This window comes from Budorcas taxicolor, chromosome 10 (assembly GCF_023091745.1).
Source record: "Budorcas taxicolor isolate Tak-1 chromosome 10, Takin1.1, whole genome shotgun sequence".
NCBI classification, from domain to species: Eukaryota; Metazoa; Chordata; class Mammalia; order Artiodactyla; family Bovidae; genus Budorcas; species Budorcas taxicolor.
The window spans coordinates 36250681-36278505 of record NC_068919.1 but is presented as its reverse complement, the minus strand read 5'-3'; the positions used below and the strand labels follow the sequence as shown (position 1 = coordinate 36278505).

At 44.3% G+C, this 27825-nt stretch overlaps 2 protein-coding genes across 7 annotated transcripts in view; one reads left to right on the top strand and one right to left on the bottom strand.

Annotated features, from left to right (window-relative positions):
• ZNF106 (zinc finger protein 106) overlaps positions 1–8607 on the top strand; it is a 57472-nt gene extending 48865 nt beyond the window's left edge. For all 3 annotated transcript variants that reach the window (XM_052646400.1, XM_052646399.1, XM_052646401.1), the window contains 7 exons: positions 838–1029; positions 1477–1539; positions 2219–2338; positions 2858–2929; positions 3730–3801; positions 5578–5724; positions 6164–8607. In XM_052646400.1, the coding sequence (XP_052502360.1) occupies positions 838–1029; positions 1477–1539; positions 2219–2338; positions 2858–2929; positions 3730–3801; positions 5578–5724; positions 6164–6220 (723 nt within the window). In that variant the 3' untranslated portion in view covers positions 6221–8607. The remainder of the gene's footprint in view (positions 1–837; positions 1030–1476; positions 1540–2218; positions 2339–2857; positions 2930–3729; positions 3802–5577; positions 5725–6163) is intronic.
• Positions 8608–10538: 1931 nt separating this feature from the next.
• Positions 10539–27825, bottom strand: part of CAPN3 (calpain 3) — a 56031-nt gene continuing 38744 nt past the window's right edge. The window contains exons 9-24 of one of the 4 annotated variants that reach the window (XM_052646411.1): positions 27622–27699; positions 23705–23865; positions 22164–22333; positions 21812–21823; positions 20965–21173; positions 20168–20204; positions 17910–17927; positions 14596–14709; positions 13550–13627; positions 13125–13182; positions 12965–13029; positions 12427–12495; positions 12243–12321; positions 11909–12025; positions 11536–11594; positions 10539–11200 (exon numbers count right to left, since the gene is read on the bottom strand). In XM_052646411.1, coding sequence (XP_052502371.1) covers positions 11174–11200; positions 11536–11594; positions 11909–12025; positions 12243–12321; positions 12427–12495; positions 12965–13029; positions 13125–13182; positions 13550–13627; positions 14596–14709; positions 17910–17927; positions 20168–20204; positions 20965–21173; positions 21812–21823; positions 22164–22333; positions 23705–23865; positions 27622–27699 — 1351 coding nt within the window. In that variant the 3' untranslated portion in view covers positions 10539–11173. Of the gene's footprint in view, positions 11201–11535; positions 11595–11908; positions 12026–12242; positions 12322–12426; positions 12570–12964; positions 13030–13097; positions 13183–13549; positions 13628–14595; positions 14710–17909; positions 17928–20167; positions 20205–20964; positions 21174–21811; positions 21824–22163; positions 22334–23704; positions 23866–27621; positions 27700–27825 lie in introns of all 4 variants that reach the window. The other 3 variants (XM_052646409.1, XM_052646412.1, XM_052646410.1) reach the window with 3 other exon arrangements.

Below are 27825 nucleotides of genomic sequence, written 5' to 3'. Positions count from 1 at the left end.
CTGTCTACCCTTGGGCCCTGAATGCCTTTCATCTATCTCCCCAGCATTTTAAGATGGCTGAGATAGAGGTTCCCAGCTGCTGCTCTTGCCTAGTCTCTGGGAGTTTTATCTTATACTTGCACCTAAAATACCTTTTTAGAGTTTGGGGAAGTAGGAAACTATGAACAAGATTGGTTTGGGAGTAAGGAAAGCAAGTCTAAAATCTGAAGTAAAGGAATGTTTATCCACATCCACATTCAGGATGTGACCATGCTGTGCTGACTGACATAAAGGCTCCTACAGTTTAACTTAATGTTATGAGAGAAAAACAGAACCAGAGGTCAGAAAAAGGTCAGAATAACATAAAAGTTGAAGAATGAGAAACTGGTTGTCTAAGAAAGTAGTTCTCAAAGAGAATTTTGGAAGCAACCATGACAAACAGAGTACATACATTTTGGATAACAAAAATCAGACTTCTTGGGTCTTTGGCATGGAAAATGTATTCAAATATGGAAAAAAGGTTTCTCTTTCATGTCACTGACTTAAGGGAAGTGAGAGAGCACATAAAAAGAGAACCAGATTCTAATTATGATCAGGATAGCATGGGTCAAAGATAGAAATGAGTTTATAACGTAAGACTGTCCCCACTAGAATGGAGGAAGAAGGTGTCATGAATACAGAGAGTGTTGGAATGGGAATGGCAGAGGTTGGGGAGTTAGGGATACACAGTGGATATAAAAACTCACAGATAGGTGTTAGAATTTAGAGTTTGTATCAGGGTAGTGATTTGGATTAGTTGATGCTGAGTTTTTCCAACTAAGTGGTTTTTACTTCATATAATGGTGGCTTATTTTTCAGAACAACAAACGACTTGAAATCTTTGAATGCCATGGCCCTCGGGCTGTCAGCTGTCTTGCCACAGCTCAGGAAGGTGCCCGAAAGTTGCTGGTTGTGGGTTCTTATGACTGTACCATTAGCGTACGCGATGCACGGAATGGATTGCTCCTTAGAACTCTGGAGGGCCACAGCAAAACCATCCTCTGCATGAAGGCAAGTATGAAATAGGAGTTCATTGTCTGGTGCAAACAGATGAGTTCAAATGAAATTTCCCATGTTTTCTAATGCCTTATTTAGAATACAGGAGGTTACAGTCCTTTTCCTTAGGCCTGCAATCACCACAGGATGTACTGATTTTTAGCATATTAATTGAGAGACAAATATCTTATTATAGAATGTAGATATACTCAAATGCTGTTCCACTTAGTAATCATTCCAAAGAAGCAACAAAACCAATAATATGTTGTCAGTTTATCAGAGTACTTAGTGGCAGCACATAAATTTCAGTTCAGAAAATTTGTCTGAGAAACTTATTTTATACCTCATTCATGCTCATCTCAAAACAGGGTGGAAAGTAGAATTTGCCAATGTGTATTACAAGTTAAAGGAAACCTCAGAACTTTATACTGAATCTCACTCACTGAATTTTTTTTCTTTAAGGTGGTGAATGACCTTGTATTCAGTGGCTCCAGTGATCAGTCAGTCCATGCTCACAACATTCATGTAAGCCTTGTTGGTATATCTTTAATAAAATGGTGGATAAAGCTTGAAGGGATTCCTCTTGCAATTTAAATTAAGCCTCCTTTCTAGTGGAAAGACTTAATAATCCCTGTCCATAAGCTCTTGGATACTGTTAAGCACTGTAGAAATCAAAATTCTTCGTGGGGGACAGACTCAAAAGTTTACATCAGGTTTAGTTTGAATGTCTCATTTAAATGTGAGACATATTGAGCATCTGAGGCTCTAAGAAAGTAGATATGATATATTGTTTAAAATAGCACAAATAGAAACAGCCGTGAGACTCTGCTTGGGTCATAGAGGCCACTTTTGAAGTTCAGTTCCTAGTCTGAACTTCTGAGGTTATTCAGCCTCAGGAACTTTTTGTCCAGATCCAATGAAATGATAAAAGTGAATATACTTCGAACACTATAGAATACATACTCACAGAGCTGTGACCCTTCTCTCTCTGTAACACTGGGTTCTCTCCATCAGGGTACAGTGCATATATTTTATATAAGTAACAAATGCTTGTGAGAATACTTCACCTGTCTAAAATTAGTACAGCTACATGTGTGTACAAGTAGTCTCAGCATTACCTCTTTTAGAATTACAGAATTATAAATCTCAAAAGTCAAGACTCTTAGAAATCAGTCTAGTGACTCTTGTCTCTCTTCTGGTGCAGACTGGTGAGCTTGTCCGGATCTATAAAGGTCACAATCATGCAGTGACTGTGGTGAATATCCTAGGGAAAGTGATGGTGACTGCTTGCTTGGATAAATTTGTTCGTGTCTATGAGTTACAGGTAGAATTTAGATTCACTGTTTTGTTTGAATGATTTGGAGAGATGGTCTGTTTGGATTTGGTGTGTTTTTTTTTTTAATATGGAAAGGCTGGGGTGGAACTCAGAATTATGAAGTAGTTTGGTCCTTGGACAGCACTTTCAGAAATACTGCCCTGAGATACCTGGTCAGGTTCACAGGTGTCAAATTTATGGTTTCTGGAGGGCAGCTGTAGCCTGTCACATCTGTGTGGTTCTCTGTGTACAATTTCAGGTTTGAGACTTTGACACTACACAGAAATTGGTGGGGATTTTTTCCCCCCAATTACCAGCTCTTCCCTTGAGGAGGAGGACTTATTAAAAAGATTGCTGTTCTATTATGCTTCTGTTAACAAGTGACTGGTGCTTCAGCTTGATACCTGAGGTACAGTTTTAAACTTGCAAAAGCCTTCAGGGACTATGCTTATTAAACACAAGGTATAAATAACCTTGATTCTCTTCCTTTCCCCCCCCCCCCCGCCCCCCGCCCTGCCTCCACTTAAGTCGCATGATCGATTGCAGGTTTATGGAGGACACAAAGACATGATTATGTGTATGACCATCCATAAAAGTATGGTGAGTTTAATTTGCCATGTCACATGTTCGCTTTTGAATGTGTTTACTAAAAATTCTACAGACTCTTAGTAATGTTACTGTCACTTCCAAAAATGACATCTGTTTTTGATATGCTTCATTATTGAGTGTTTTCTATCTCTTGGTATTATAATATTGAGAAGTAACCCAGTAGTGCTCTTGAATATTCCATTTTTATTAAGAACTAAAATAGTTACAATAAAAAAATATAATACCACCATTAAATAGAAGGTAAATTTAAGGTGTTGCCAAAAAAACAGGTGAGTGGTGTTTTTTTCAGAGACATTATGATCTGGACAGTACATTGGAATAGAGTCAGGAGATTTGGTCATTGTGGCATAGCAGACCTAAAAGTAGAAGCTAGCTCATGTAACCCTACTCATCTTTGATTTTATTTTTAAATTTTGAGTTGAACCAGAATGGCTATTTTTCTAACTTTAAGCTGTAGAGCCTTTGTCCCAGTGAAATTCAGAAGCCTGATATGTAATGCCCAGCAGAAGCCAGGGCTACACCAGTTAAAGTATAAGCAGTACCTCTGAGCCCTACCACTCTGCTCTCAATGACAGTCCCAAGAATGGCTTTCTAAGGAGCATAGCTTCCAAGTATCCAGACTGGAAGATGTATAAGATACTTTCCTATTATGGTACTCTGGGGCTGGTTTGGGTTTAGGTTTATAGTTTCCTGTTGTAGTGCTACCAGCGTTTGACTCTTATTTTGAGGATGTTCATAGTAGTTTTATTGTGTGTTGTTTTAGTCTGATAATGATGAACATTTTCCTCTAGATTTATACTGGCTGTTATGATGGCAGTATTCAGGCCGTGAGGCTAAATCTGATGCAGAATTACCGCTGCTGGGTAAGGACTGAAACTGTTTTTGTCACCAGACTTAGATGTTGCCCAACCCCAGGCCAATTTATAGATCTTCATTATCATTGGTTTAACATTTTCATATTGAGTCTTCCACCATAGGACAAATAAGCTTATTTTTTTTTAAAGTACATAAAATGCTTCTGTAATTCTATAGTGAAAGTTCAGTCTTAAGGTTAGATACAAACTATGTTTAAGTGTCCATTCAGAGGTTATTTCCTTTGTGTTTTTTATTTTGCTTTATTACTATATTAATACATGCCTACAAAAACATCAATAGTACAGAAGTGTGTGAAAGAAAAGTGGAAGTGCTTATTTTCATAACCTGCCTACAACATTTTACCCATTCCTCAGGCATTTACATGTATTAGTAGTTTGGTTTGTTCATTGGTTTTTGAGAAATAGACAAATAAAAATTTGCCCTCTTGAAGTTCTAAACCTCAGTTCACTAGTCTAAATTTCATGGTTTTTATTTTAGAGTGGAGGATGGTGATTAAACCTCAAAACTTTCTCACTGTTTCTTATAAACCTTAATTTATTTCATCAGTTCTAATAGTACTGACCAGAGAAAAGTGGCTGGCACTGAATTTTTTCCCCTAAACCCTAATCCCCTTTTCAGCATTGATGAACTGGATGCTCACATTTTAAAATTTGAGTTTAGATTTGTCTCTGGCCTAATTCTTTTCAGCTTTTTATACATCACTATCTTTGATTTTTAGTGTTCTCAGTGAAGACAGGCAAAATCTAGTATAACGTATCCAAAACATACTTAATGTTTTAATCCAAAACATACTTAATCCAAAGCAGTATCCAAAATAGACTTATCTAGAGAAATGAGGAAAATACCTTCTGGTATTAAAGCTGGGGGTATGAAATAGTGTTTACAGAGGGAAAATTCAAAATTTCATTACTTTTTAGAAATGAACATGTTAGAATCATTTCTTAAAAGCCTATAAGGAAAGAAAGCCAAAACGAAAGAGTCTTTATGCCTTCTGACTAACAATTGAAATATAGCCACATTTATAATACAATAAAAAAAAAAAGATCATAAGACTGTGATTCAAGTGATAAAAATTGCAAGTAAAGACAGACTTCCTTGGCAGTTTTCTGCCAGTATTTCCACCACAAATGTAGTTTTCTTTATCATACATTTGTATTTTCAAGTTTATAAGCCAACAATTCTTAGAATTGTTAAAAATTACTCAAGTATTACAGGAAAGCTCTTTGTCTTTTTAAGTAAATGGACTGGGAAACTCTTTTTATGATGGCAAGATAAAGAATTATTATGGTTTACCACGCTCTATAACAACTTAGACGGGTGGGATGGAGTGGGAGGTGGGAGGGAGGTTCAGGAGGAGTATACCTATGGCTGATTGATATCGATGTATGGCAGAAACCAACATAATATTGTAAAGCAATTATCCTTCCATTAAAAATAAATTTTTTAAAAAAGAATAAGTATAGTTTGAATTGAATTTTATTTAATTTGCCTGTATTTGCTAACAGCTTCATTATTTAAAGACGTAATGGCTACATTAGTGCTTTGCCTTTTCAGAATACTGAATTGTCAAAAGACTTCCCAGGCTTTTCAAAGTTTCTGAATAAATTCATGATTAATTTGGTTGCCTCTGGCTTTGTTGGATTTGCCAGCCAAGAATAAATTAAAGAATAGGGGCTTACTCATAGGGTACAATGAAGAATGTTCTCATTGCATGTTTCCCGTATTCTTTATAACTTAACTCTTTCAATTCTCTCTCTCTCCAGTGGCATGGCTGCTCTCTGATATTTGGTGTTGTAGATCATTTAAAACAACATTTGCTGACTGACCATACAAATCCAAACTTTCAAACTCTGAAATGTCGCTGGAAGAACTGTGATGCTTTTTTTACTGCTAAGAAAGGATCCAAACAGGTATATCAGTGGGATTTGAGGTCAACCCGGGGTCATTGACTGCTCAGAGCAGGGTTCAGTAAACCTTTTTTGCCTTATTAGAATGTTCAGACTTGCAGTAAACAGGGAGAGTGTAAGGATTTTTCTTTTTATTATTAATATTATTCACAGATTTGAGAGGTAGCTTAATGAGGTTTCAAGTGAAGAATTAGGTAGTTTTTGAGAAAGAGCCTAAAGAGAATGTTTTCACTTGTTCCAATCCAGTAACTGAACCTAGAGGTTTATTATAGCATTCTTGTGTTAAGAACTCATGTGCACAGTTCCATGTGAATTAAGAGTGATGGGTCTTAACTGCCTTTCATGAATCACAGATTAGACCTGGGAAGCTCTCCGTGGCTTTGACTTTCTTTTGACCTACTACCAACCTCTTTCTCATGGGTCCTTTTCCCTTTATTTCTAGGATGCTGCAGGACACATTGAACACCATGCTGAGGATGACAGCAAAATTGATTCATGAAGTTTTTTGCCTCCCATGTTGGGAAGTCTTTAGTTGAACTAATCTCACATCAGCCCCTTACACAGGCCAATGTCCTCCTTTCCCCAGTGAATAAGGGAAGGAGAAAGTGGTTACTAGCCAGGCTTACTACTAGCATAAGTCTGGGCAGCTCTATGGGATGACACGTTACACTTCTAAGTTTTTGCTGGAGGTTTGTCAGATTTAAACAGATTTTTAAGGAACCATACTCTTCTGGGACAGCATGGCATATAGTAATTAATGCTACTGGTGTTCTCCAGATGTTTATTAAAGACACAGATCTTAATTGGTTACCCAGTTTGACCCAAATCACACATGTATTTTATTGATTTCAGTTTGTGATTTTTAGTTTCTGTTCTTATGATGGTTTAAACCAATAGTCACATGTTTAAGTACAAATTTGTTCAAATGTTAGGTTTTTAGGATCAGTCTTAATTTCTCCTCAATTATTGCAATCAGTTAATTCTAACCACTGGGTATTTTAATTGGAAGCAACTATTTTCCTTTCTTAACAATTATGTACAATGTGTTTCAATATTCTCGTCTTAGATGGACAGAGCTGGCTTTAAATACTAAAGGGACACACAGTAGATTTTTAACAGCTGGAGTAGCTGCTCTGCTGATTATATTTTAGGAGCTCAGGCAACAGATCACATAATGACAAATCCTTGCAGACAATAATTCCTATTGAACCTCTGCAGATTTTGATAAAAGTCCTCGGTTCAAGGACTTGGTTCAAGGTACTTGGAGATCCCACTGTTAGACCTGGGTACCCCCTAGCCTGCAGGTATTGGCAGGCTGTTCAAACTGGAGGTGTGCCTTTGTCTTTCCAGGTTCTAACTCTCCAAGCGGGCAGGTTTGAAACCTTTTAGTTTGCTTCATTGCCAACTCCTCTCCCATTCTCTGGTTGTGCCTAGACTGACAGCAGCCATCATATAGTTCCTCTGGGCTCATGAGGTACTTTTCACCCACCCGCAGTACACAAATAGGGGGAATCAGGATAAAGCATCTGAATATAATATTTAAGGCCTCAAGCAAACTTCTTAAAGACCAGTGTATTGCCTTCACCTCCCCCACTAAGCTGAGAAGGAAGGGTGGAGTGGGGTGAAGGGAAAAGACCCTCCCTGTCCTTTAAGAGCAGCCAAATGAACAAAGCCTTCTTGTCACTGCTTTGTTTTTAAATTCTCTCTGGACTCTTCAGTGAAGCCATAGAGGTGTTACTTTAGCTTTTTGTTTCTGTGATCGTCAAAACTCTAAAAGATTCTACAGAGAGAGGGAGGAGAGGAGAGAGGAGCCAAGTGCCACATACTGAGCTCCAGATGTGATGCCCACTCTTTACTAGAGGAGAGCAGCCAGGTTTATCTCCACCCACCCTAGTGTATACACTTCTTCTCCCATGTCTTCACTCAGACTCTAGGGTAGGGGAACTTCACCTGGGGTTCAGGGATAGGTTTCATGAGGGTATCCAAAACCCCTGGAATTGAGTGTAAGACTAAGTAGCTGTTCTTTTTTTCCAGGAAAGCCTGTGGTGGTTCTTACTGGATCCAAAAAAAAAAAATAAGAACTAAGCTGGGAGATACATCTAGATAATGAATGGCCCCATGAATTATTTACTTCTGTCCTTATGAAGGCAGGACTCTTGTGTTGACCACATTACTGAGATTTGCATGATATTTGAGAGAGCAGAGAAGATCTTGTTGTATAAAGTTGATGTGTGCTGTTTCTGTCTGAGAACAAGCATTCCCTTCTCTTACCCCATTTCCTGTACATGTGACCAGAGAACCCAAGCTGTTCTGTGGGTTTGGGAATGGTGATTCCTAGAAAAGTACATTTAGATTTATTGCTAAACCTGGCATTTTCCTTTGGACTGTAGTGAACCCACATTCCCACATTGGCTGAGCAGTGTGCTGAGAAAGTCTTGCATGCTCTGTTACATAGGTGCCCTTCTGTTCTGCCTGAGGACATGTCTGAAAAGATGAGAGTGGTGGAGCCTTTGTACAGCAGGAAGAGGATATGTGAGGTGTTGGGCAGTCGTGGGGAACTGTTGTAGGTATGAACAGATTGATAGAATCAGTAAAAACTGATTTGAGCTTAACTTTGATAGAATCATGCACAGTCTATCTGCCTTTATGTGTGCAGTTATGGAGTTTCTTGTACGTGTGTATGCGTGTGGGCACCTATACTTAATAATACTTCTCCCCATTTCACAGGAATTTTCTTTGAAGCCGTAGCAATGTCTTTGTTTCAAGAATGTGTAAAACTCACTTAACACCAGGTTAGTGTATTGCCCTAAATGCACTGTTGTAGCCATCTGTTTAGAAATAAAGGCACCATAAGCATCTTGGCTGCTTATGGTTGTGTGTTATTACTTTTAAGTGTCTTCAAAGTTATGCAGAAGTCTTTTTTTGAAGTCTTCTATAATGTCTTGGCTGATTCTGGCCTTCTCTTCCCTCTCAGATTAGGGCAGTGGTTCAGGGATTTGTGTTGGCTCTGATATTTCACACTTAGTGGAGGAAGGAAATTGTTACATGACGTGACAAAACACAACTCATTTCTTCTAAGGAATCAAATGTTATTTTTAATTACTTGTGTTTACTTCTGACAGCAAAAGCCAAGAAAACCATAGCATAAGTCCTTTTGTGTATATATGCTAGTGTTTTAATGGCAGTTTGTTCTGATGAAATATCAGTGACTTAAAGTTTTATCATGAAATTTTTAATCAGGTTCAAAATTTTGGCATGCTACTCTACTCCGTATAAAGCAGTTAGACACAATGCAAACAAAGGATTATCTTGACCTGACGTTACTTGAATTTGAGAGAACGTCATTGTTACTACACTCCTGCTTTTGTGGAGAATTTTTTTTTTCTGCCTCAGAAGTTGAGTGTTTAGCTTCTGAACTACCTATAATTTGTAGGCAACATTATTGCTATTTAAGTGATTATTTGCCTAACAAAGGGTTTTTTGTTTTTCTCTTTTTGGTAGATTATACAGTGGACAACTTTAGTGACTAGGAATGTGGATGATTTGGTGGGAGTAGGTGTATAACACTTAGCGGAATGGTAATGGTATATTTTATGGAAGAGTTCCATTTGAGGGGAGATTAAACTATATTGTGAAGTGGGATTTAAATAGCACGTCCCCTCTGGTTTGCAGTTTATAAAGGCTGACTTATAAATTTTGTAACTGTTACCTAAAGGAGAGCTTCTAAAAACTGTTAAGGCCATGCCTGCCACATTGTTACAGCCTGCCACATTGTTACAACAGTGATTTTATCCCAGCAAATCCTCAGGATCCATGAGAATTTCAGAGATGCTGTCTGATGGTCAGAAACAAGCTGTGGTATAGGTGGTTTGGGTTATACTGAGTTCCATACATCAGTGGATGTGAAATTTTGATTAAACCAAACCTACTACTTATCAGACAGTAACCGCTAACCTCACTTCCAACCCCCAACTATGTGGCCTTGCTGGGTCACATGATGACTAACATTTCCCAGATTTCCTCTGAATTCACAGTAGTAGCCCAGTTGAATTGGGGGAGAAGGAAGCAAGGAGGAAAGGCTGTTGAGGATCTTTTCTCCTGTTTCAGAGAAGTACATGCCCTTGAGCTGCGCCAGTGCCCTTGGTGTCTTGATTTTTTTTTTAATTGAATATGGGTTAGAAGACTGAAATCAGATGACATTTGACTGCAAAATGTTTATAAGCAAATAGCTTAGCCTTCTTACATTTTGGTATAAAGCTGTGAACTTCCTAACTTTGTAAAGCAACATATAAAGCAAATATAAGAGGAAAATAAAGTACTTTTACTAATTGTTTATTTTTGTTACCTTATCTACATATTCACGGCCGACCCTTTTCCATGTTGATATAGAGATCAAGAAGGAAACTGAGTGGAAAATGCAAGATGGTTATAGATCATGGTCCAGATAAGCACGGCAAACACCTTCATTTAAGGGTTTGTCCAAGGTCATACAGTAGGTCAGTGTTAGTAGAGGAGCTCTGCATCATTACAGTCAGCTAACTTGCCCCTCCAGTTAATAGGTGACCCATTTTGTCTTGATCTAGACACCAACACCTATTCCCCTTCCTTTCCTGGTGTATCTTGGAAAGTATTTGAGTGATTCCTGTGCTCAAGAAATAGCAAAAAGGCATGATTAAAGTGGGGTTTGGGATTTGTGTTTGTGTGTGTGTGTGTTTTCCATTGCTGTATTCTGAAACTATAGCTCTATACCCAATGGGTGAGATTGGAGCTACTCAGTCTTGCTGTAGCTCTCAGTGTGAGGAAACAAAACACAATCAAACCAGCAAAACATATGCCTTTATTTAGATGAACTTTTTTCAGAATGCAACCTAACTTATGAGTCAGATAACCCAAAATGTCCAAACCTCTTTTCACTGAACTAGTTTACTCCAGAGCAGCCCTGTCCTGAAACAATCAGGCAGAACCAAGTGCTCATTGGGTTGCTGTCCCATGGGTGGGAGAACACAGAGATGAAGGGGAGGGGGGTGGATGCGGGGGGGAGGGGTCTAGCACCAGGAAGTACTGAGTGCCATTGGCAAATGCTTCTGCAAACAGCTGCGAGCATCTAAGGAGAGTACTTGTCTTCAGAGCTGAGGCCATCAGACTCCAAGCAAAGCTCTCACTGGCGTGTGGCTAGCCGAAGCAGACAGACGCACCTGGCTCCGTGTGGCACAGGGACAACACAGCTCTCCCTTCCCCATTCCTTAACTGAAGGGTCAGGCTGGGCCTGACAAATGGACAGATGCCCTAAGGCTAGGCGGGAAGTAAGTAGAGGAGGAACTAGACTGATGAGGTGCCTGGAGGCTTCCTGGGGGTGCAGCAACTGTGTCCTTTGAGGTAAGTTACTTTAGCTCTGTTGGGTGAAATTGAAATCCTGAGTGATCCTCCATGCCTTGGATGTGGCCAGCTTGGTTCAGGCATACATGGTGAGCTGCAGCCACTGCAAGAGGAAGGCCCAAGATCAGAATGCACATGAGACAAAAAGAGCCAAGCCCTAGAGATCTAAAGGGCAGAAGAAAAGGCCAGTCCCAGCATGCCAGACACTGGGAAGATTTCCTGAGAAGCATCCTTCCCACAGATCTCCCCTAGAAAGTACAGATTTTCCAGCATAAAGCCATAACAGGCTTCCTTAGAGCCTTCCCCCAGTATGCATTCCCCATGACCACATCCTGCTGAGCTCTGAGGTTCCCTTTATGTTCCTTTCCCATCCCATCCCATCCCTCCACCTCAAATTTTAAAGTGCAGGGGGAGTGTACTGTTTCTGTTAGGCTTTACCTCGAGAACGTTGAGTTTGATGATACCGTCCCCATCCTTGTCAAATGCATTGAAAGCTCCTGCTCAGAAGAATGCACAGACCAGAGGCCAGTTACAGGTGCTCCCCCCCAATCACCCGCCACTCCACCTTTTCTTAAGAGGACCATGTGCCCGGTGATGCCCTTCAGCACCAAAATAGGCCAAAGTATCACCAATAACTGCCCCTTGCCATCCCATTCTGAGCCTAAAGAGGGCCTTCACCTTTGTTCAGCCTGAACAGTAGATTGGGATTTGTCCAGGGTCATATAGTAAGGTCAGTTAGTGGAGATTCCTTCCACTACAGGAGAGGGAGCAGGAAGGGCACAAGAGAGCAGAAGGGTAGCTGTCCACTTACTGAACATGCCCTCCAGCCTGACAAAGCAGCAGATGAAACTGTCGAAGTCGATGTTCATGTACTTGTCTGCATAGCGCATGGTAATGATATCGTAGAGCTGGTTGTTGAGGTGGAAGCCTGTGGGGGAGAGCACAGGAGAGGATGAGATAGGGTTGAGTCCTCAGGCCTGCTTGCTTTCTCCTTAGAACCTCCTGGTCACGCTATGGCCTAGAAGAGGAGAACAAGAAGCCCTTTCTCATCCCTTTGGTAGGCCCCAGTGGCCCAGTCCTCCCCTCTCATCCCCGCTCCTACCACCTCCTATCCGCATCCTGGCCACCCCATTTCTTCCCCATACCTGCATCATTGACTGCATTGCGCATCTCATAACTATTTATGGTGCCGGATTGGTCTGTGTCATAGTGTTTGAAAATTTTCTGGCAATAGAAAATTTGAGGACAGAGGTCACACACTCATCCTCTGAATTAGTCCCTTCCTTACTTCACTTTCACTTTACTTCCACCCATGTTCTCTTCTCCCACCTGCCACGTCTTAATCTTCTTCCAGAGGTGATGAAACTCTTGCAGGTTCAGTCTCCCAGAGCCATCTGTCTGAAGGAAGGAGGTCAGGGCTACAGGGCACATAGCAAAATCCTCCTGGCTTGGGAGCAGATCTTCTGTGGGGGCTGTGCAAGGGAGGTCCTCTATAGAAGGGCTTTGCCCAGGATATCCACCCTTGCCCTGACCTAGTGTTTAACACCCCCCTCCATGCTTCCCTAGTCAGAATCAGTGCCTGCTCTAGAACCCAGGGAACATTTTTCTAAAGACCACTAAAGGGTAGGGCCTCAGAATCCCAGGCCTGAGGTTGAGAGCAGGGGCCAGTGTTCTCCCAACTGTGCTTCCTCCAACAGCTCCTTTAAGACCAGCAGCCAGGAAGTTTAGCACAGGGCCTCCTTAAATCTTTCCTTGAGCATGAATTTGGGCCCCTCTGCTTGACTGGGTCCCCCTCATTGTTGCCCTAGTCCCAGGAGACTACATAGGGGCTGCTGACACGGCTGGGAAAGGGTGGCAGGAAGGATACATCCATGAGAGCGATCATGCTACGGCAGGACTCCAGCGTGAAGCCTTGTGTCTTCAGGTCCTTATCTGAGAGGTATGGAGAAGAGTGAGGAGCTGCCTTCAGATAGCTGGACACACACTACCCGACTGCCCACCTGCCCCTGCAGAATTAAGCTGCTCACGTTTGTTCACAACTCTGTTAAGGACATTCTTGAGCTCATCTGCACAGATCTCCATGTCCTGAGGAGGAAAGGGGAAGCGAGTCATGGTTCAAGAGTGCAGCAGCTGATGGAGCATAGGCTTTGCAAATCATATCCTGGCCGTCCATGCTTGTATAATCCATGACAGGGCTGTTCTGTCAGGGAAGCTGGGGCTTTTCTGAGGAAGACACTACCTTCAGCTGTCTAGAAAGCAGTGGGCCCACCCAGTGGGTGTGTCGGTCTAGAACTCAAAGGACTTCACTTGTGGATTTCTGGGCTACACTCATATACCCCGTTTCCACCAAAAACCCAAATGACCTCCACTGAACAATAATGAAATAACTGGCAAATTGAGCAATGCATCAAGGAGAGGAGTGTCTGAGTGAGTCAGAGTTGGAGGTACTCACATCGCCTGCTATCTGCCTGAAAATATTCCGGAATTGCCGCTGTTCCTCACTTTCCTGGTCAGTGTTGCCGGGCTCTAGCTGTGGAGGCACAAAGGAAAACTGGTTGGCAGGGACCAGGAGATAGACAAACCCGAGAGGAAAGTTCCTTCTGGGCTGAAGGAGCCAGGGTGACTAAACCAGCCATAGGTGGCAGCAGGAGCTGGGTACAGAGTCAGTGCTCTTCTTTCTTGGTTGAACCTACTGATCTGGAGTGAGAATCATCTGGGCCCCAACAACCCTTCACTCTGTACCTCCCTAGCCTAGCCAGAGGAGGTATTTCAGCTGTATAGACATGTAGGCAGCCCCCTTGGTCCTCTTTCCCCCATCCGCACCAGTTAGAGCCCTCTCCTCCTTTTAGAGCCTGACCATCCCAACCAAACCAGCCCCAGCAGAATGAAGCGGACCAGACCAATCTGATACCTCCAGCTGTTTCTGTCATCAAGGCCAATTCCTCAGAGGACCCTCCTCCCCTCCCCATGCCATTGCATGGGCACCACAGGACAGAGATGTCCATGGGTTTATCTGGAATCTTGCCTGTTAGTATACTTTGCCTCCTGTATACTTTATATGACCCCCTGTCCTCACTCCAATCTAACACTGTCCCTTGAGCTCTGGAGGGCTCCACTTCTGGTGTCACCCTGCTCCCACTACTGTTCTTTATCTTCCCTGTTGTTAATGACACCAGGAAATGAGCTGTTCTGTCCCAGTGTCTGTCACAGGCTTTGCATCCCTCTTCTCTCATCATCCTGGCTGGATGGGCTCCAGCAGGGAAGCTCAGCCTGTCCTTCCCAGGACCAGCCTGGTGTGGCAGCCAATCCCAAGACATTCATCCAAGCAGCACCCCCAAATTTTCGAATTTGATGAGGGAAAATATCAGTGGGACAAAATTAAACCTCTAGATGTTAAAGGGACACCCCACCCCTATGGCTCCTCCAACCCCCATGCACTCCAAGAGCACAGGCCTCGGTTGTGTGCAGGCCACCCCACTCATGCACATGCTCAGAAACCTGTGGGGATTTCGCTTGCTTATCAGGGCTTGTGTTGTCTTTGCCCTCCTCTGATTCCTGGTCCACACCCAGCTCCTTGTTGCTGTTTGCTCTGTCTGAAACAAAGATGATGGGCTGGAGAGAAGAGGGGAGTGGGGAGGGGGCAGGAAGGAAACAAGGATTACTGGCTGAGTGGGCACATGAAGCAACCTCTCTCCTGGAGCAGCTTTGTTCAGTGAGGAGGAAAGAGCAGAGCTGGGACTTCTTGAACCTCTGTTCAAGCTCCATCTCTGCCACTAACAAGCTGTGTGACTTGAGGAAAGATGCTCAATCTCTCTGGACCTAAGTTTCTTATCTCCTTGTAGAGTTATAAGGATTAAACATGGTAGTTAGTACATGTGAAAATGCTAAGAATCCTAAAGCAGCATGGTGCAGTGATTTTCAAGTATTTTGTAGATTTTTTTTTTTTCAAATGGAAATCTTGTTCAAATTAAATTTCCCCAGAAGCTCTAAAAACAGAGCTTCTCTGCTTAATGAAGAGGGCAGAGCTCTTTTCCCTTGACACCCCCACATCACCATGGCAGCTACTGAGGCTTCTCCAAGGAACCTCTAGGACTTGGCAGAGGACACATTGAGAAAAGAACTGACTATATGCTCATGACTGGAGTCCCAGCCATGCCCCTCACATATGAAAAATATCCTCTGGCTTGAGTTTACTCGTCCATTAATGGGGATGATAAAACCTGCTTTGCCCTTTTCATGGGGCTCTTATGGGGATCACACAAGATACTGAATGTATAAATGTACTGAAAAAACATGTAAGATGATGCCCAAATATAAGGGGTATTTGTCAGACATGCTCATGCAAGAGAGGAGAGTGTGAAAGGGTGGAGAGCGGCTGCCATGCTGTGGTGGCACTGGCTGGGGTATACATCCCATAGAGAAAGCCGGAGGAGGAAGGCAAGGCCCCTGTCAGCAGTGCAGAGAACAAGGGGACAGTCAAAGTCTCTGAGTGCATAAGAGTTCCTGAGCACTCTTGAGTTCCCGTTTGCCTTTCCATATTGTTCCTCTAGGGCAGCACGAATGGACAGACCGTGGAGAGAGCTTCCCCAGCTTTGGCTCCCAGCAGGCCCCAAATACCTTGGCTTGCTCTGCTTTCCAAGCAAGAGGTCTTGTTCAAGTGACTGATACCTGTAGGGAATCTCAGAGCAAGTGTGGCTAGCAGTCTGAGGGGGGAAGTGTGGCCATGGGGCGCCCCTACCAGGCACACAACTTGGGGCCCAAGTGTGGGTCTGGGCCACACAGGCCATGGAGTGTAACGGCCCGGCACCAGAGAGCTGAGGGCAAGAAACATGGGTTCAGAGCAAATATGGCTTCCAGTTCAAGTTTCCCCACTCATTAGCAGTGTGTCCTCAGACAAGGACTTCTGAATCTTTATCCTCATCTATAAAAGAGGGATACTGATAGCACCTACCTTGTAGACACTGTTGTAACTGAACACAATGTATATTTTACCTGCCTTAATATGCAGTTGGTGCTTGGTGAATGTCAGCTCTGGTCTGTACTAGCTTGGAGGATCCCTATGATGGATCCTTCCAGATGCTGTCATGAACACTAACACCAAACCTTGTCTGATGGCCTATGGCTATTGCTCCATTGGTGTGAGGATGCCCAAAGGTCAGTCATTTCTGGATGGCACTCTGGGTGGTCAAACCAAAGTTGTAAAAGGGGTAACATTATTGTAGGCATTACTGCCCTGGAGACCACGGGGGAAGTTATCAGGTGAAAGGAGCAAGGATGAGGTTGATTGTAATCTCGAGTTCCAAAATTACACATGAAAGCTTTCCTCTGAGGCCCCTGAGATGCTCTTAGCATGCATGGTTAGCTTTAGTGATGATGTCCCTGCAGCAGAGTGGTCTTAACCAGGACACCCAGGAGGGCAAGCTCCCAAGGTAGCTCTCCTTATCTTTCCCCCTGAAACCAGTCAAGTTGAGCAGCTCCTCTGGGTCCATGCATGTGAAGCTTCTCTTCCCCTCTCCCCTTTCCTGTCTGGACATGCACAGCAAGCAGAGTCCATCAGAGAGAGAGGTCACTATCTAGGAGGGAGTTGGCAACCGGCTTCACCTGGAATGAGAGCCCTGGCAGTGACAGCCCCTCTGGGTGTCTTTTGCCACCCCCTTCCCCAGAAGGCTAAGGAAAAAGGAGTGGGGAGCAGGCAGGGAAAACAGGAGGAAGAAGGAGCTGTCCTGCCTGCAGAGCAGGCACTGGTGTTGGAAGACAAGGCCCTCCCCCCTGCCATGGAAATCTTCACACAACTCTGTCATTGCTTCCTGAGGACCAGGGCCCGTTGCCATTCCTGCAAGAATCAAGTCTGAGCTTAGCTTAGTCACACCCACTTCTGAGAAAGAAGAGGTTCTCCTGGGGGTTTTTGCAGGACCCCCATGTCAGGCCCATTTTCACTGGTTGGCCATCCTCCCTTTCTCTTCTAAGCGGGAGGTACAGTGTGGTGGTTCAGAGCACAGACTGCGGAGCCAGACCTCCTGGTTCCAGGGTGACTCTGCCACTGGCTGTGTGGTCTTGGGCATGTTGGTCAATCTGTCTGTACCTTTCCTTCCTCTGAAAATGAAGGTAATCATAGTACAGGCGTCCCTTGCTTTATCATGCTTCACAGATACTGCATTTTTTACAAACTGAAGGTTTGTGGCAATTCCATCTTAAGTCTAATCGGTGCCATTTTCTGAACAGCATTGTGTGCTTTGTGTCTCTGTCACATTTTGGTAATTCTTACGATATTTCACACTTTTTCATTACTATCTTATGGTGATCTGCAGTCAGTATTCTTTGATGTTACTACTACAACTTGCTGAAGGCTCAGATGATAATCAGCATTTTTTAGCAATAAAGTCTTTTTAATTAAGGTACATACTTTTTTTAGTATTAATGCTATTGCACACTTAATAGACTACAGTATAGTGCAGACATAACTATCATATGCACTGGAAAACCAAAAACTTCCTGTGACTTGGTTTATTCTGAAACTCGCTTTTTTGCAGTGTTCTGGAACAGAACACATAATATCTCTGAGGTCTGTGTGTACCAATCTCATAGAGTTATTGTGAGGATGGAGAGAATCCACAGAAACCACCTACAAGAGTGGCTGGCTCATAGCCTCCACTCGGCAAGTGTAAGCTATCAGTGCTCTGTACCCTTAGCTGCCAGAGGAGCTCAGGGAAGGAGGTGGAGGGCTGGGGAGAGGAGGCAGGTCCAGTACACGCATGCTCACTCTTACACACTCACACTGCGTGCTGTCTGCCCACTCACCCTGTTACACCCACCTTGGGTTTTTTCTTTTTCTGCACAGGAAAAGAAAATAATAAATGCAAGATAAGTGAAAAGCAAGTTCCCAGAAAACCCAGTGGCTTTTGGCTTCCCTGTGAACCTGGTCCTCAGTGTCGGGTGAGGTTCAGAAATCTGGGTCATGTGGAGCCAAATGGGCCTGGAGGGTATAGGGAGAAGAGAATTTTCCAGGCCCAGACACTGGCAGCTGATAGGGCTTTGCTTTTATAGTCCATTCTGCCATTGGTCGTGGCCAAGGAAGGGGAGCCTCTGGCAGATGTTTTGTATTTTTTAATGAAGTTGGTTACTAAATCACCCCAAAAGTTGGCTCACCTAAACTGGCCTGGAAATGAATTTTATTTGATTTATAGTTTTTGGTTTTCCGTTAAAATTAGAAGGTCAGGGCTTCTCTGGTGGCTCAGACGATAGAGTCCACCTGCGATGCAGGATACCCAGGTTTGATCCCTGGATCGGGAAGATCCCCTGGGGAAGGAAATGGTGACTCACTCCAGTATTCTTGCCTAGAGAATTCCATGGACAGAGGAGCCTGGTGGGCTACAGTCTATGGAGTTGCACACAGTCAGACACGATTGAGTGACTAACACTTTCACTTTCACTGGCAGCCTGCACGGATCTGTGACCCCCTGTGACAGCAATCTGAGGAGCTGAAAGCAGCAGCTCTGCATTCCCGGATTGCCACAGTCACCATCACTCCAGCTGTCTGAAGCCAAGAGGACCACAGGCAACTGTACCCGCACAGGGACACCAAAACCCTCACACGTGCCTGCTTTGCTCCGTTAGGTGACATACGAATTCAGGTAAGCTTTTGAGTTTGCTGCACCTGATAAATAACGCTACACTGATTACCGACATCCAAAAGATAAGAATAGCACCAAATGCAGTTAATACTAGGAGAAGGCAATGGCACCCCACTCCAGTACTCTTGCCTGGAAAATCCCATGGATGGAGGAGCCTGGTAGGCTGCAGTCCATGGGGTCGCTAAGAGTCGGATACGACTAAGCGACTTCCCTTTCACTTTTCACTTTCATGCACTGGGGAAGGAAATGGCAACCCACTGCAGTGTTCTTGCCTGGAGAATCCCAGGGACAGGGGAGCCTGGTGGGCTGCCATCTATGGGGTCACACAGAGTCGGACACGACCAAAGTGACTTAGCAGCGGCAGCAGCAGCACTTAATGCTAAAACCAACATCTGTGATAATTCAAAAGGCCCTTGGGGATCTGCCACTAGCACAGGGTCGGGATTAGAACCACGAGCATCACTACCCAGAAGACAATTCAGTGGGGGTATTTATGCTGTCCTCTTATTGGCCCAGGACACACCCACAGAGCACAAGGAACTATTTATTCACCAAAACCCAAAGTCCAAGGCAGTCATAAAACTCCTCTACATGGAGACTCCAGCAGACACCAGCTCTGTGCTTCTAACCCTGGGCCTCCCACCCCCAGGGACAGGCCTCAGCATGGGGTGGGGGAGAGAACCTGACTCCACTCAGATAATCTGGTTGTGAGTTCCAGCCTTGCCACTTACAAGCTCTGTGAACTCAAAGAAACCACTTAACCTCTGCTTAACCCACTTAACCCACTGAGCCTCTGCTTCCTTACTTGAAAACTAGGGATAATAACCTTATTACATGTCAGAAATCTTTCAAGGATCAGAGAGTTGACCCACGTGAGAAGTACCTTGAAGATGTAAAACATATGAACAATAGCCATTTAAGGGCCTGTGCTATTCCAGACCCTTCATGTACATGATCTCATCGATTCAAACCTCACAAAAGCCCTGCGCAGCATGTATTATTAATATCACCCCTATTTCACAGAGTAGGAAACTGAGTTAGAAGGGTTACATAACTTATCTAGGTCACCGAGTGGCGGGTGGAGGACCTGGGTTTTGACACCGACTCCAGAGCTAGTGTAGTCCTGCTTTTTTTCTGTGTGAGATTCTAACATAAATCCAGTGCTGGCTGCAGCTGTTGTCACCCCTTCCTGTCACCTTGGTCCCTCCCTCTTTGTTCAAACTGCTTTTCCTTCTAGGACTCTCTGTCCTTCCAGCCCCTAGACTGACTAAATGCCCCCGGGACACGAGTGGCCCCATAACTTCAGGCCATGCCACACAGAAGTTGCAGTAACGCAGAGTAATGGCTCTGCACACCCCAGACTCCCGTATCCCGCGGCTACCCCTCCATCACCCGCCTGTTCCCTGGCCCTTTTCACATGTGAGAGCCAAACCACTCACCACTGGCCGATCCACGGAGATTGTATTCTCAACTTCCCTGTGAGGAACACAAACATGAGGGGGCCTCAGTGTCACCAAGTGCAAGAAGGAAGCAGAGGGCTTTTGCTCAGGCCACCTGGTTTCTCGGAGCCAAGTCTAGACTGACCTCAAGAGAACCTCAGGGACTGACATTCCCTACCACAGGTGCCATTCCCTGAAGTCAAGTGCAGACACAGGGCTTCTTTTTGGCTTTGTCTAGGTTTCCCCAGATGCATGACCCAGCCACCTATTCATGGACCTTATGTTTCGTTTAGGGACAGAGGTCAAAGTGGCAAGGGCCTATGAATTCATCTCCAGTGACAAAGAGGGCAGGATGTGCCCTTATTGGCTTCCCTGGTCACCATACCTAAAAGTTCAGTCACCCCCCAACTGCTCCTATCCTTCTTACCACTTTATTTTTCCCTTTATCACTTATGTAAATCTAATATACTCTCTATACTTTTTCCTATTACATTGTCATCTCATGCTAGAATGTTAAATTCCACGAAGGCAGGGATTTCTTTGTTTAATTCATTGCTCTGTCCTCAGTGCCTAGAAGAGTGCCGGGGACATAGCAGGTGCTCAGTAGCGCTCTGTGGGTTGAATAGATGGGTGGATGGATGTAGGGGAGATGTTCCCAGTGGCTCAGGAATAGGGAAAGAGGTCCTGGTCAACAGGACTCCTGGAGGAGACCTGTCTGGCTGTTTCATACCTCTAGTCTCTGGGATGGGTCACGTGGGCTCTTAGGGACAGGCGGGGAAAGCCAGGCTGGGACTCACTCAGAGAGGTTCCTCTTTTCTGAGAAGACCCGGAGGATGAACTCGCCCTCCTGGTGGGGTTCGTAAGTGGAGGGCACAATGACGTACTCGCTGGGAGGCAGGCGGAAGCGCTCAGACACCTCGCGCATGTTGATATAGGTTCTGCTCCTAGCCTTGGAGGCGTTGTACAGGAAGAAGTCCTTCTGCAGGTGCTGCTTGTTGCCGTGCATCTGAGGGAGAGAAGAGCCCAAGGTACCTCAGCCCCTCGGGAGGGACACCCTGTCCTCCTCACAGTCCTCCTCCAGGGGGTCCTCCTTCCCAACTCCCTGGTCACTCATTTCATAGTCACGACCTACCAGCTTCTGATGCCCAAGGCCTTGAATAGCTCAACATCCCTGCAGCTCCCTACCCCATATCCTCTTCCTTTTCTGCTGTAATCCAGAAGTGAAGGTCAAGTCTGGCATCCCACACTCAGGGTCACTTACCAGAATTGCTGCTGCTCAGCTCCAGAACACCTCTGGACTGGGGAAAGACCCCAAGGAAGCAGGGGAGGTTTGGGGGTGGTTCTCCACCCCCAAAGAAGGCAATCAGCCTCACAATGTGTCTGTGTGATTCTGTGTGTGAGTGTGAGATGGCATGTGAGCGTGTGATGGTCTCTGGTGGGCAAGGGGAAGGGCACGTTTTGGGGGTGGGGGTCAGGAGGCCATGCAATGGCCCGAGGACCTGCTCTGGAGTTAGGTAAGGTGGGCCAGGCCCTCTCCTATCACAGTCCTGCCCCCAAACCCCACGGGAGGTGTCCTGATGTGCCCCAGGCAGACACAGGACCCTGGTAATGCTGCACACACTGCTGGCTGCTCCACTTCTATACCTCTTTGGGAACCTGGGGGAGAAACAGAAAAGGAAGGTGCTCAGATTTTTGTGGATTTCAGGTCTTAATGGGGATGGAAACTTGCCAAAGGGCATGCTAGCAATCATAGAGTGAATGAGGGGCTCCAATGCCCCATGTACCTACCGGGACAGCCCCAGCCCCACCCCCGCATCCCCTAGGTGGGTTTTTCCCCCACTGGTTACAAACTTCTAAGAGGTTCTGACATAAGTGGGCCAGATATCAGGAGTTTTGGGGGGCACTGGATGTTGGGGAAGCTGGGGAACCCCTCAGGAAGCCCTCTGAAAGCCTCTTCCCTGAAGAGGTGGTCTGAAGTTCGTCAGGGATGGCACACCTCGTAGATGGCGAAACCGATGGTGAAGAGGTTAGCCCCCAGCTTCCGGTCCTTCCTCCGGTTCTTCTGCATCAGAGCCACGAGGAAACTACAGATCACCTCGGAATCATCGGGGTCGTCGTCCTCCTCTAGGAGCTTCAGACGGTACTGTGGGTTGGTCCAGAAAGTGTCTGTGCCCCCCCAAAAGGAATTGCACTTTCAGATCTGCCTCTCAGAGAAAGGAAAGGACAGGAGATGAGACGGAGGGAACCTATTCATCTCCAGCCTCCTCATCTACATACTCAAATATGTATGAAAAATAAGAAAGATCCAGGCATTTGTTTAATTTGGTGTGTGTGTTGGTGGGGGCGGGTAGCCTTTATACCTTTATACAGATGGAGCTGTGCTGATTGGCTATGCGGCTCCTCCTTCCTCTGTGAATTTTCATTCTCTGTCTTTGCTGATGGCTTCACTTTTCTCACCTGCTCCTTCAGTGTTACTAGTCTCTGGGATTTGGTCCTGGGCCCCTTCTCTCATCTACCTAGGCTCTTATCCACTCCTACTTTCTAACTGCTCTCTACATGCTCTTGACTCTTGAGCTGTAGATCCTAGCTTCAATCTATCTTTTGACTCCTTCCCATCATCCCTTCTTTCTTCCTTCCCTCTTTTCCTTCCTCTCTTCTTTCCATCCTTCTTTTCTTCCACAAATACATATTGAGTCCCTATCATAGAGCCAAGTGCCATTTTTATCTGTGCATCCAGTTCTCTTTCATGCATCTTCACCAGGATATTCTACACATGCCTCAGACTTCCCATGTCCCAAAGTAAACTCCTCTGCAGAAGCCCACAACCAACTCCGTCAAAAAAAAAAAAAAAAAAGTTTTTTTTCTCCTGTGTGTTTCATGTTATCTTATTGACATCATCTACTCAGGCTCCCAATGAGAGAATCTTGAAGTCATTCTTCCTTCTCCAGATCACCCAATATTTCCTTCCCTCAACCTGCCCCTTCCCCCCATCTCTGCTGCTCCTGACTTGGTCTTCACTTTCATCATCTCTGGCTTAAACTCTTGCAGCTGCTGCTAACTCAGTTCTCCAGTTCAATCTTCAGCATAACGAACACAGTCCTGCTCTGACATAATAACCTGCCTAAAAGTTGTTACCAGCTCCTTAATGTAAGCTACTCAGAATGGAGATTTCCTTCTCAGTAATGTTGTTATTGTTGTTTGGTCACTGTCGTGTCTGACTCTTTGTGACGTCATGGACTATAGCCCACCAGGCTCCTCTGTCCATAGAATTTTCCCAGGTAAGAATACTGGAGTGGGTTGCCATTTCCTTCTCAAGGGGATCTTCCTGACCCAGGGATCAAACCTGCAATTCCTGCACTGGCAGGCAGATTCTTTACCACAGAGCCACCAGGGAAGTCACCTTTCAGTAAAATGGGGACAGTTTAATAAGACATTGTATGTCTGGAAGTTAGTAAAGACTCAGCAGATACTAGTTAATATTATTCTGCCTGGAACCTGTTCTGCTTGGACCCTTCCCCCATCCAGAGCATCTCCCACCTGGGAAGTTGCGGCAGCCTCCGGCAGAGCAGCCCCTCACCCAGCGGCCCTCGTTCACGGACACTGTCCAAGTCTGAAGCTTGTCGGACTCCAGGGCATCAGCTGTGAGGTTGCAGATCTCCAGCTTTGTGAAATGGTAGATAAAATCATCGTAGGACATCCTGAGAGGTTGGAAGAAGAAAGAGAACTATTTGGGAGGCTGGGAAAGGTAAGAATGCAGCGCTAACACAGCACAATGAAATAGTCCAGAGCAGTTTTGTCATGGTCCTAGAGAGGACCTTGTCCTTCCTTTCTTACAGTCAACATTGTGTCAGTTCTTTTTTAAAATTTTTATTTATTTATTTTTTAAAATTTGGCCTTGCCATGTGGCTTTCAGATAGTTCCTGACCAGGGATCGAACCTATGTCCTCTGCAGCAGAAGTACAGAGTCCTAAGCACTGGACTGCCAGGGAAGTCCAACACTGTCAGTTCTGATGTATCTCTTGCATTAACAACTCAAACTCATGCATTCTTGCTGGAAGAGCTTGGCAGCAATTCAGTTCTCCACAGTGGTCCTGTGTGCCTCTCCACTGGGCCCAAGCACTACCAGGCACAGGTAGCTGGGGAAGCACAGACAATAAAGCAAGCAATTTTAAAGGTGATGAGTGATGTTGAGCATCTTTTCATGTGTTTGTTAGCCATCTGTATGTCTTCTTTGGAGAAATGTCTGTTTAGTTCTTTGGACCACATTTTTTTTTTTTAACTTTATTTTACTTTACAATACTGTATTGGTTTTGCCATACATCAACATGAATCCACCACGGGTGTACATGAGTTTCCAATCCTGAAGCCCCCTCCCACCTTCCTCCCCATACCATCTCTCTGGGTCATCCCAGTGCACCAGCCCCAAGCATCCTGTATCCTGCATCGAAGTTAGACTGGTGATTTGTTTCTTACATGATATTATACATGTTTCAATGCCATTTTCCCAAATCATCCCACCCTCTCCCTCTCCCACAGAGTCCAAAAGTCTGTTCTTTACATCTGTGTCTCTTTTGCTGTCTCGCATATAGGGTTATCATTACCATCTTTCTAAATTCCATATATATGCATCAGTATACTGTACTGGTGTTTTTCTTTCTGGCTTACTTCACTCTGTATAATAGGCTCCAGTTTCATCCACCTCATTAGAACTGATTCAAATGTATTCTTTTTAATGGCTGAGTAATACTCCATTGTGTATATGTACCACAGCTTTCTTATCCATTCATCTGCTGATGGACATCTAGGTTGCTTCCATGTCCTGGCTATTATAAACAGTGCTGCGATGAACATTGGGGTACATGTGTCTCTTTCAATTCTGGTTTCCTTGGTGTGTATGCCCAGCAGTGGGATTGCTGGGTCATAAGGCAGTTTTATTTCCAGTTTTTTAAGGAATCTCCACACTGTTCTCCATAATGGCTGAACTAGTTTGCATTCCCACCAACAGTGTAAGAGGGTTCCCTTTTCTCCACACCCTCTCCAGCATTTATTGCTTGTAGATATTTGGATAGCAGCCATTCTGACTGGTGTGAAATGGTACCTCATTGTGGTCTTGATTTGCATTTCTCTGATAATGAGTGATGTTGAGCATCTTTTCATGCATTTGTTAGCCATCTGTATGTCTTCTTTGGAGAAATGTCTATTTAGATCTTTGGCCCATTTTTTGATTGGGTCGTTTATTTTTCTGGAATTGAGCTGCATGAGTTGCTTGTATATTTTTGAGATTAGTTGATTGTCAGTTGCTTCATTTGCTATTATTTTCTCCCATTCCGAAGGCTGTCTTTTCACCTTGTTTATAGCTTCTTTTGTTGTGCAGAAGCTTTTAATTTTAATTAGATCCCATTTGTTTATTTTTGCTTTTATTTCCAATATTCTGGCAGGTGGGTCATAGAGAATCCTGCTGTGGTTTATGTCAGAGAGTGTTTTGCCTATGTTTTCCTCTAGGAGTTTTATAGCTTCTGGTCTTACATTCAGATCTTTAATCCATTTTGAGTTTATTTTTGTGTATGGTGTTAGAAAGTGTTCTAGTTTCATTCTGTTACAAGTGGTTGACCAGTTTTCCCAGCACCACTTGTTAAAGAGATTGTATTTTCTCCATTGTATATTCTTGCCTCCTTTGTCAAAGATAAGGTGTCCACAGGTGTGTGGATTTATCTCTGGGCTTTCTATTTTGTTCCATTGATCTATATTTCTATCTTTGTGCCAGTACCATACTGTCTTGATGACTGTGGCTTTGTAGTAGAGACTGAAGTCAGGCAGGTTGATTCGTCCAGTTCCATTCTTCTTTCTCAAGATTGCTTTGGCTATTTGAGGTTTTCTGTATTTTCATACACATTGTGAAATTATTTGTTCTAGTTCTCTAAAAAATACTGTTGGTAGCTTGCTAGGGATTGCATTGAATAGATTGCTTTGGGTAGTATACTCATTTTCACTATATTGATTCTTCCAATCCATGAACACAGTATATTTTTCCATCTATTTGTGCCCTCTTTGATTTCTTTCACCAGTGTTTTATAGTTTTCTATAGAAGACATACAGATGGCTAACGAACACATGAAAAGTTGCTCAACACTTATTATCAGAGAAATGCAAATCAAAACCACAATGAGGTACCATTTCACACCAGTCAGAATGGCTGCTATCCAAATATCTACAAGCAATAAATGCTGGAGAGGGTGTGGAGAAAAGGGAACCCTCTTACACTGTTGGTGGGAATGCAAACTAGTACAGCTACTATGGAGAACTGTGTGGAGATTCCTTAAAAAACTGGAAATAGAACTTCCATAAGACCCAGCAATCCCACTGCTGGGCATACACACCAAGGAAACCAGAATTGAAAGAGATACGTGTACCCCAATGTTCATTACAGCACTGTTTATAATAGCCAGGACATGGAAGCAACCTAGATGTCCATCAGCAGATGAATGGATAAGAAAGCTGTGGTACATATACACAATGGAGTATTACTCAGCCATTAAAAAGAATACATTTGAATCAGTTCTAATGAGGTGGATGAAACTGGAGCCTATTATACAGAGTGAAGTAAGCCAGAAAGAAAAACACCAATACAGTATACTGATGCATATGTATGGAATTTAGAAAGATGGTAACAATAACCCTGTATGCAAGATAGCAAAAGAGACACAGATGTAAAGAACAGTCTTTTGGACTCTGTGGGAGAGGGCGAGGGCAGGATGACATGGGAGAATGTCATTGAAACATGTAAATTATCATATGTGAAATGAATCGCCAGTCCAGGTTCAATACATAACACAGGGTGCTCGGGGCTGGTGCACTGGGATGACCCAGAAGGAAGGGATGGGGAGGGAAGTGTGAGGGGGGTTCAGGATGGGGAACACATGTACACCCATGGCGTATTCAAGTCAATGTATGGCAAAACCAATACAATATTGTAAAGTAAAATTAATTAATTAAAAAATAAAGGTGATGAGTATCACAAATTAATCCCAATCTTGAGGAAAACAAGTGGGTCCAGAAGAAAGTTCCCTTTAATCTGAGACTTGAAGGCTCAGTAGAAATGATCAGAGTGATGGTGAGAGTGGCATCGAGTGAGCTGAGTAACTAGGGCTTCCTCCACTCAGAAAACAGCTCCACCAAGGCCAGGAGCGAGTGGCTGGAGCAATGCGTATGGTGGAGTGTCACAACACCGCGGGAGCTATAGCGCGCTGGCTTGGTCTGGGGCCCGGTCATCACCATAACTCTCAGACTGCTCTCAAAACCCTCAGTCTTGCCAGGTCTCTGGCTGGATTTGGAGAATAGGGCTCAGATATCCCAAAGGCTGGAATCTGATGGCCACTTTCTGGGGTTGGAGGTTTGAGACTTCAGTGCCCACCCCATCCCTTACCCTTCAGAGTCCTCTTGGATCCTGGACTCACCAGAACTCTCCATCCTCAGTGACCTGGTGCTGCAAACGGGCCTTCTCGTCCTTATCCACATAGCTCCAGTCCTTCCAGCTGGAGGGATGATGGAGGTGTGATGAAAGGGAAAAGAAAGGGAAGGCCCAATATGAGCTGGGCCAGGAGGTGTCAGAGAAATATGAACAAAATAGCTTCTCTCCCAACTGCAGCCACTGTGAGCCA